The sequence below is a fragment of the Pseudoliparis swirei genome, chromosome 2 (assembly GCF_029220125.1).
Source record: "Pseudoliparis swirei isolate HS2019 ecotype Mariana Trench chromosome 2, NWPU_hadal_v1, whole genome shotgun sequence".
Taxonomy (NCBI): domain Eukaryota; kingdom Metazoa; phylum Chordata; class Actinopteri; order Perciformes; family Liparidae; genus Pseudoliparis; species Pseudoliparis swirei.
Window position 1 is genome coordinate 19,119,063 of NC_079389.1, and position 9,582 is coordinate 19,128,644.

The 9,582-nt window shown below is 47.4% G+C and overlaps 1 protein-coding gene and 1 non-coding gene across 2 annotated transcripts in view; both read right to left on the reverse strand.

Moving 5' to 3' along the window:
- Positions 1-2,069: 2,069 nt before the first annotated feature.
- On the reverse strand, positions 2,070-2,151 carry trnas-aga (transfer RNA serine (anticodon AGA)). The gene has a single exon. It is a non-coding gene; the product is annotated as a tRNA-Ser (tRNA).
- Positions 2,152-2,950: 799 nt separating this feature from the next.
- tmeff2a (transmembrane protein with EGF-like and two follistatin-like domains 2a) overlaps positions 2,951-9,582 on the reverse strand; it is a 115,005-nt gene continuing 108,373 nt past the window's right edge. The window contains 2 exon segments of the mRNA XM_056437766.1: positions 2,951-3,782; positions 7,101-7,259. Of these exon segments, the coding sequence (XP_056293741.1) occupies positions 3,686-3,782; positions 7,101-7,259 (256 nt within the window). The 3' untranslated portion in view covers positions 2,951-3,685.

Sequence of the window (9,582 nt, forward strand, 5' to 3'; positions counted from 1 at the left end):
TCTTCTATTTCCTGTAAGCGAGGTGGGGTTTCCTATATGCTCGGGTTGCTGGTGGCCTTGCTGGCTTTCTGAGGTAATGTATCTGTATTTCCCACATGTTGTGTGTACTTTAAGTAAATGTGAAATCCGTCCACTAATGATAGCATTCGCCACATTCCTCGACCTCAGATGAGAGCAGATAAGCTCGGGCCTTCACGGAGAGTTCCTTCGTACTCCTCCCTGGCCTCGGGGCCAGCGGATCGAGCACACAACCAGCAGGAGAAGACAGGAAACGTAAAGGATTACACTGACTGGGTCTGTGGGCCGCTGTCAGACACACAGACGTACGTACAAACAGAGGCTGACCTCAAGGCTACGGAGCCCGGGAGGTGCCGAGAGAAACGACAACAGAGCGCTCCATGCTCTTAGATGACTTATTTTTGCTCTGGAACTAGTAGTTCACGCTCTTGATGTATTATTATTTTTTTTTTTTTCCGTCTCTCTCCTCCCAAATAGAGTCACAATGTTCGATGAACAGGATTCAGAGCATTGTTATATTGGCACAAAGATATTTGTATTGTGCCTCGGAGCCGTGACGTTCAGATGTTGTCCTGTGCCCAGAGGCAGAGGAGTTAACCTGAGCAAATACTGTTTAAAGAAAAAAAGATTTCTAAGGAGTGGTTTTGTGAACTGTATGACACCTTCCGGGGACTTAATTAATACGTAACTCCGAATTCTTACTTTTGAAGTTTGGGGGAGGGAAAGGGCGGGAAGATGAAGCGTAAAGACTGAGGGACATTCTCCACCGGGGGTTCTGAAGAGGGTTTGAAGGAGGACGAGAACGAGGCTCTGCTGCCGGTAAGAATAGGACAGGAAGCAGAAAATAGCTTATTTCAGATTAATAGCACAAACGAAAGGCGGAGGCCGGATATTAAAAACGCCATTGCCGGATGTTTCTGTGTTACATTTGGCACGGTGATGAGGTGTTTGAGGTAAATAACAGACGGACCTTCAGACAAACAAACACATCTGCACTGGATGCCCACGGGTCCATCAACAAGAAAAAAACTGCTGCGAAAATGTTTAAAGTCTGCCAGAATGACCCGTGGATGACCCTGAGCACACTTCCACCCAAGAGCCTCATATATGAACTGTGACCATTTCCCTTCATGGAAGAGTCCACTTTGATGTTTAGAAAGAAAAAGAAGCACAACATCTTGAGGAATGCTGGTGGTATTTGTGCCCTTAAGGCTACATTATAATCAGTCAGCTCATTCTCAGGTGGCTTTATTAATATGTAACCGAGCATTGAAAAAATAAAAATAAAAGGTTAATAAAAAGTAAAAATACTCATTATGCTGAAGGACATGAGGAATGTTGCATCGTTGGCTCGATGTAAGAGTTGCACTAATATGTTAACATCATTGTAATTTTAAAACATGGATTTCAAGAATGTCAAGTTTAATCTTTTACAATACAGAACTTTTTGATCGCAGAACCAGAAGCTGTCAACTGGCTGACAAATAAAATGTAGAAGGTACTAGCGACATAACATGTACACACTCATGCTATGGACAGGTAGCAACGTCAGTGCCGCCGCTCCCATAACGCGCAAGTCCTAAGGGGGCACCAACAAATAAGCAACTAAAAAAATCATCATAGTTATAATAATTATAATGCCGATATTATTTCATTATAGAAATATTTGGCACCTTTTAGGCATGTATATCACAAAACAGGCAGAACAAGAGATTTAATGAGATTTAATTGCTCTAAAAAAGTTACGATGGCGCCCCCCCCCCCCCTACAGCAAGCTCTTGTGAATAGATTTACTTACAGACTGTCCTGAACCTCAGTTTAATATGAACAAAAATGGACAACAGCTTGTTTTTGTGTTTACACAACGGTGTATCCCCGTGTTAGCACTAATGGTGACAGGGTCTTGAGAGTTACACACACAGCACAAATCCCCAAAACAATCAGCGACACATTAATAACTCTCAAATAAAGTCTTCATGGCGATAAATGTATGTGGATTATGTAGTATCATTACTATCTTGATGTTGTGGTAACAAAGTTGAAAAAGTGTTCGTTGTCGGCAGGATTCGAACCTGCGCGGGGAGACCCCAATGGATTTCTAGTCCATCGCCTTAACCACTCGGCCACGACAACTTAGACGACAACTCTGTCTCAAAAAACGTAAACATACGTATTCTCAAACAAGGATATTCTTAAACAAGCGTATTGTTAAACTTCATCTCAGCTGCTCTTGTTGCGGATGGCCGGTTGGTGGTGAGTGAACCGGGTCCATCATCTTTCCGCTCACATTGAGCCTGGACCCGGTGGTAGAGAGGCCGCTGCTGCTGCACAGCGCCCCCTGGTGGCGGCGGACACCCGGAGGTCATTGCAACTCGCATGCATTGACATGTTTCTCTTTGTGTGCACTTCAAAGTCTTTGGACAAAGTAGAAAGTCGGTTAAAACGACACAACAACGAGAAACCCCAAACACACACATTCTTTAATTAACTCACAATGCAAAGCTGTCAAATAAATATAGTGGAATAAAAGGCACAGTGTGTAGTGGAGTAAAAGGATGAGGTTTCTGTGGAATAGAAATATCTTCTTTCAGATAGTGGAAGAAAATATGCATTCAAGTGTTTATTTTACTACGCTTTGTATTTTTGTGTCAATATGTTTATCAATAATTCCCCACAAGTTAAAAAACAATTACCGCCTTATTTGTACATTTCATCATCAAATTAATAAAAAAGAAAGTATAATAAAAAAAGGATTAAATGCAGAGAATGTCATATTATATTATATATATATATTAGCCAAATATATACTTACATCATGATTGTGACAATAATAGATACTAGTCTCGATATTATTATCAATGTAAAACAATGTCATTGCAGGATAGTTGTACAACAAGTTTGCCGCGGCACAAACAAAGAGCGACACGGCATGTTACATTTCGTGATATAAATTATTTATTTACATTTACAGAAAAATGACCCCATCAAGACAATGTAGTAATAACTATTGAAGTAGAACCCAAGATACAGAAGCCGACGCCATCGTCACAACCGAACAGACAGCTCTCTAATAACATTGTTCCCTCTGTCAAAGGTCTCCTATAACACAAGGTGCAAAGGCATCACGTGTAGCCCCCCCCCCCCCATATGCCACCCCCTCCCGGACCGAACACCGCGCACCTCATTTGAAGCCCGTCACCCCGCTTTGTGCTACCCCGCTTTGCTCTGACCCCTCATCTAGAAACGACAGACACCGGCTAGCCCGCCGCTACCAAAGCTCACACATCTAATACACATCCCCCCCCCCCCCCCACACACACACAGTCAGTATCCTCATTCCCCCCATAACACCTCATTGTTCAGTTACAAAAAAAAACAAAAAACCTGGGGGTGGGGGGAGTGACACAGTGCGGGGATACACACCCGGTGTGGCGGGCTGTGGGGACCTCTGGCCGGTACGCCAGCGTTGCTGTTGACCGCCATCCTCCTTGGGCATCCTTAAAGACGAGCGAGGAGTGAGGGGGGTGGGCAGATCCTAATTTTCAAGGGGTTGGCTTACAATGGGACTGTGGGGGGGGGGGGACGGGACACACACACACACACACGCACATCTAACGCCACGGCGCTCCGTAAAGTGGAGGGTGGACCCTGTCCGGTGTGTCCGGGCTCAGATGAGCCGCGTGGAGGCGCGCATGGTGTTCTCCGTACTGAAGTGGACATTGTTCTGCTTCTGCCGGGTGATCCTGTTGGTCCGAGGGCACTTCCTGCGCGGGAGAGAAGAAGAAGGTGAGCGAAGGAGATCCAGAAAGAGGTCAGCGGTGCACGTACACATTCTGATGCAACGCGGATATAGTTTTCATAGACCTCCGTACGCTCGTCCTGGAATAATTTCTTAAAATTGCGAAGTTGGCCATATTTATCTTATCGTCACCAAAACCCACATGACTTGTTCCTCTGAGCCAAAGAAGCTGCATTGTTGTTCAAAAACACATCAGTGAGCTGCACCGTTGCTCCGGGAGACCGGCCGCTTCACTGCTGGCTGCTTTAAGTTCCGTGTACTCACTAGTGCGCCGCATAGTCCACAGCTAAAAATAGTTCTCTGGTTCAAATAATGGCTTTTGATTAGTTGACAATGAAGTCATACACACACACACACACACACACATAACTTGGAAGGTAATGGTTATTGTGCTAGTTTAGGAAAATGCCAATATGATATAAAAATATGTGTTATATTCATGCAATAATCAGTTAATATCAGGTCTAGTGTCTTTTTTTTATGACTTCATTCTTTATGATAGCTCGTGATAGACTGTTGTCCTTCATTGACTTGCGAGTTCTCGATGTTCGATTCTTAACGCAGAGATGGAATATCGCATATAACATGGCGTGTTGCTCAGAATCCCTCCGGAGCGACACCTTTTCCAACATGTGGCACGTCGTCGTCCACGGCCGGCGGAGCGAAGAGATGACCTTTTCGTTTGTCCTCTAAGTGAATGCCAAGTCTTTACAATGTGTGTAAACCCCATAAAATACCCGAGCAGCGTCCATAAAAATACAGCTCAGTCCGCCCAAATAAAAAGAGAAGGGGACACGGATTCAACCGGCCGCTTTCACGAGGTACGCCGGCTCGAATGCTCTCCGACGGCAACGCGTGATCAGACGAATCGCGCGGCGGCGGCGGCGACTCCGGGCACGCGGACAAGGTCAAGGCGCTCTGCTGCCGGCGGAACAAAGCATCCCAATCGGGCGGGAACGGGGATTTGAACGTCTTTGAACGCGGGCGCGGTTGAGCTGCTCCGCTACTGGGATGTTCACGCACAACCGACATCTCTAATGGTCCGAAAAAGGAGAAAATATCCAGCGAGAGCAGCGTGTAGGTGGGTAGGGTTCAGAATTTAGTACAAAATCCATCCTGCCTCGAGGATTGATGGTCCAGGCGGCTGCCGGCGGTGTAATGATGCGTGGGATGTTTTCTTGGCGCACGTTGCGCCCTCAGTACCAGTGGAGCACATTCATTTAAATGCCACAGTTGACCCGAGTGTTGGACCACGTCCGACCCTTTATGACCACGGTGCACGGCCGTCTTCTGGCGGCTACACGTCACGGAAAGCGGCTTCTAGAGCACGGCAGCGAGTCGCTCGCTGGACTCAAACGGCTTCCGCCGTCGCCGGACCCCACATCCACCAATAGCTGCTCTCGTACGGCGTTCGTGAAACAGGAAGTAGAAAAGGCCTCGGACGAAAACCCTCGTCGGGAGAGGGCGGGAGGTTGAGGCGGATGGGTCGAACACAACAACAACAAACTAGAACGGGCACTCGGTAGAGCGCATACCTTCGCATATCACAAGATTGGGCATTGAATTATGAACATTTTGGCATTAGTTGCATGCCAATTGGATAAAAATTGACCACGCTATGGTAAAAAGAAGAGTTTGACCTTTTCATGACCTTTACATTGACCTTTGACCCGATCGATCCCAAAATCGAATCAAATGGTCCCCGGATAGTAACCAATCATCCCACCAAATTTCATGCGATTCGGTTTAAACATTTTTGTGTTATGCGAATAACACGCATACAAATAAATAAATACACGGCGATCAAAACATAACCTTCCGCATTTTCAATGCGAAGGTAAAAAGGGTCTTCCACTCGAGAGGCCGCTGTCTAATTTGATTAATTTGTCAAATACGACAATTTATTTAAAAACCAAACCACGATCTTTCCCTAAACATTACTGTTGGAGCTATTTAATTTGACATTTGTATTTAGGTTTTATTGTAAAGTAATATTGATTATTTATTGCTTATTTAGGTTATATTTTGATATGTTAGTTGTTTCTTATGATAGTTGTAGTTTAGTTTAATATATTTAGTTTTAGGTTCCCTGATTGGGTAACACTGGGCACCTGTGGTTATATGTAGAGGTGGGTAGGCACCGGACCAGCATGCACCAGGGTGGCCAATGGTTTTTTACCACAGCACAGAGAGGAAGTGTCAACATTTTGTTTGTTCTTTTTTGTTGGTTTAAGAAATAAATGATCAGAATAATAACAGCCGGAAATGGACATTATTTTCTTTTGCATGCGTCAACACCGAAACCCACGGGGCGTCAGCGGCGGTTCTATTTGTACTTTTGTTCTATTTCGTACGACAAATGGCCGCGACACTTACTAAAGCGCGTCGTATTCCGGTCGTAGTTTCCTGTGAAGTCAGAAGTTAATCTTGAAAAGGCCGCGTATGGATGGAAGAGGGGAGCGTTTCCATGGGAACCGCTGCACGAGGAGACGCTTGCAGCGGAGCGACCCTCGGGACGCGGTGCAACCGGGGACACGTGGAACGTTTTTTCAATCGCTGGGGGCGCTCGTCTCTCGTCTGCGTGAACTCATTTGTGCCCCTTCCGCACATTTCGGCCGTCACCAGACCGACGATGCTTCGCGATCGTGTTTTTACGCTTGCACTTTTTCATTTGTGCTCAACATGAATATGGCAGAGCAGCAGGGCACAGTAATTAAACAGTGTCTGCATTCGGTGTTATAATTCCCTCCTCCCTTCTTTGTCTCCTTCCCTTGCCCTTCTCCCCATGCCCCTTTACAGCATCTCTCTCTCTCTCTCTCTCCTCCTCCTCCTCTCCTTTGCTCAGAGGAGCAGTTTTGTCCCGGCCAAAACTCCTCTAAAAGATCTTTTATTAAATGTCATAAATTGCTTAGGTCAGGCGGAGGCAGACAAGCCCCAGGCTATATATATGTGTGTGTGTGAGCCTTTACTGTGAATACAAAGCGTCCGTTTAAACACAAGTGTGTATGCCGACACAGATACCTCTGTAGGAAACACACTGCATGTTCTCTAATGTGTGTGTACGCTTGTGTGTGTGTGTGTGCGTCCACAGGGGGTTGGACAGTACTTTCTCTCTGTGGTGTAAGCAAGGTGACCTTTCAGCTGAGGAGCTCCACAGCCCCCCTGGTGACTGCCAAACACAGACCGCATGGAAAATACTGCTGCCAGGCTCATTAGTAGTCTGTGCTTGAATGTTGGAGTTCGGGTGTGTGTGTGTGTGTGTGTGTGTGAGGGCATGACTCACCTGGTAATGCAGAGCACCACCACGCAGATGATGACCACCTGGAGTGCTCCAATGATAGAGGCGATGAGGACATAGTGCAGTTTGCCGGAGCCCGGCACCACGTAGAGCACGTTGTAGTCTTTGATGTCACACTGGGGGCCTCTGAATCCTGAGTGACAGCTGAGAGAGAGCACACACACACACACACACACAGGGAGATGGAAAAAGAGAAAGACAGGTCCATTAATCCTGTGTTTCTTTCTAATTGAGACTGTTTCGGTAAAGACGTCGGGGGGGAACAATGCCGCGGTGTGACAGCATCGCACCGGAGCTCATTCTTTGCCGTGGCGGTTTGGATGAACACGGCTGATAACGGCTTACGGTAAAAGGGAAGGGGGGCGGGGGGGGGGGGAGTGTGTTCATCACCATCATCGTTTTCTTTCAGTTTTGGGCCCCCTGTCCACACTCGAGCTGGAACTTGCAGTGAAGAAGTCACAGGGCGAAGAGCCGTTGGCGGTCCGTCTCGTCAAGTTTCCGACGCCGGTGGATCGTTAATGGCGAAAGCGAAGCGGCGGCGGCAGCACGCCGCGTTTGTCACTTTGTGATCGCAGAAGACGGATTGGACGAGGCGGTTTTTCCGGGTTTCAGGAGTCGGGTGTTTCCAGAAGACAGCGACAGCTGAAAAAGCCAGCGGGGATGTGCGGCGTCAACGGAGCTTCGGATTTAGCCGGCTTAGTGTGGATGTGGCCAGAGAGAGCCAGACAAAGAGAGAGAGAGAGAGAGAGAGAGACTAATGGAGATGAGTATTGTCCTCAGAGAGGAGATAAAATGGATCCTCCTTTAATGTCTCCATCTCCCCTTCTTGCCTCTCTCCAGGGAGGTTGTTACCCACCAACACCTGCATAGCCTTGTATGGTACCGTCAGTCACACACACACATACACACACACACACACACACACACGCCTCCTTCCCATTCCGCATCCCTGCAACCCGACACCGGTTGAGATGAACATTGCAACCTTGTTCTGGGTGTGCGCTCTGCTTCCACATAGAGACCACTGTGCTTCCCTCCTCATTAGGACACGGCCGCCTCAGAGGGTCCCCGTCCTCCCGCCCGCAGCCAGCAGGGGGCAGCAGAGACCTTCTCACAATGCCTCGCCGCCCAGCCCTGCTCTGTATGCACAGGAGCGTCTGGCTGGGTGAGATGGGAACGAGCGACGTCGGAGAGAAAAGGAGAAAAGGAGGGAGATAGAGGGAGCGAGCGATACCAAGACCCCCTGGCTGCTCCGCTATCAGGCTGTGAAAGATGGCAGACCTGAGCCGCACACACGTGCAATCACTGTGTGTGTGTGTGTGTTTTTAAATTACCATTCCTCATTGCACCTTTATGTAAATGCCTGTCTGTGCTGCCTGTGTTCAGGTCTATCTCGTGTGCTTAGTGCCGCCTGTTGCGGCCGCTGTTCTGCAAGAGTGCATTTGAAGTGTTTGCTGTCTGTGTCTTCCAGTCCTCACGAGGCCGACACGTGACCATAATCCCGACAAGGTCGAGGACATTTTGCCGCACGACGTTCTTATAGGTTCGGATGCCGCATCCGGAAGAGAAGGCGGCGCTGATATCCGGGAAATCACCAAAAGGGAAGTCCGAGGGAGCAAGAACACAGAGCCTCATGTCGGGCCGGACTTGGGAGAGTTTTCTTTTCTGAGTTTCTACGTTTTTTTTCTCGCTCCGCAGACTTCGGGCCTAGACTTTGCGCTCGCAGGTTCAACGAACTATGTCCTCGCAAACCAAAAATGACGATCAAGCATAAAAAAGTATTAATTATTACCAGGCTGTGTTCACCAGAGCTTTTCAACTGAAAGCAACGGTGCGATGGTGATTGAAAACAGTGAGAAGAAAACCCAAAACAATGAGCTGAAAGATGCTAAAAAACAAAACGTCATCTATTGTTCAAGTGTTTCCCCGGTTAGCGCTGCGGTGTTCTCCTATCACACTGCCAGCAGTACTTATGTGGATCACTTGCAATTGAAATGTGTTTTATAGCTACTTTTTTCTTTTTTGCTGCTGCTGCTGCAACAACAACTTCAAATATTTCAGAGCTTCTGGGAACGCGGCGATGAAATCACTCGAGGTTTCAGTTATCCGTGCTTACAGTCCAGTATTGTCATTGGCAGACGGATGATTGCGCAACAAAGTGTGGGCTGTCGAGATGAAATCACCGGCGAAACAAAATGAAAACGTGTGAAACAACATCGGGATTTGCGTGGAATGAAACTCAAAGGAGGGATTTATCTGAGGCGCTGAAGCATATTTGAATGGTCAAGAGCCAGATCTCGACGACTTCCCCTCGCTGGCAAGAAACACCGGCCAGATTGAGAAAAATAAATTGCTGCATTTTTACAACTGACGAGCCGTCTTTCATTCCACGCTTTCTCTTTGTCCGCAGTTGCAGCGCGAGTCCTCTCGCCGTTATGCCGGATGTATTCATAGCCGTGACACATAG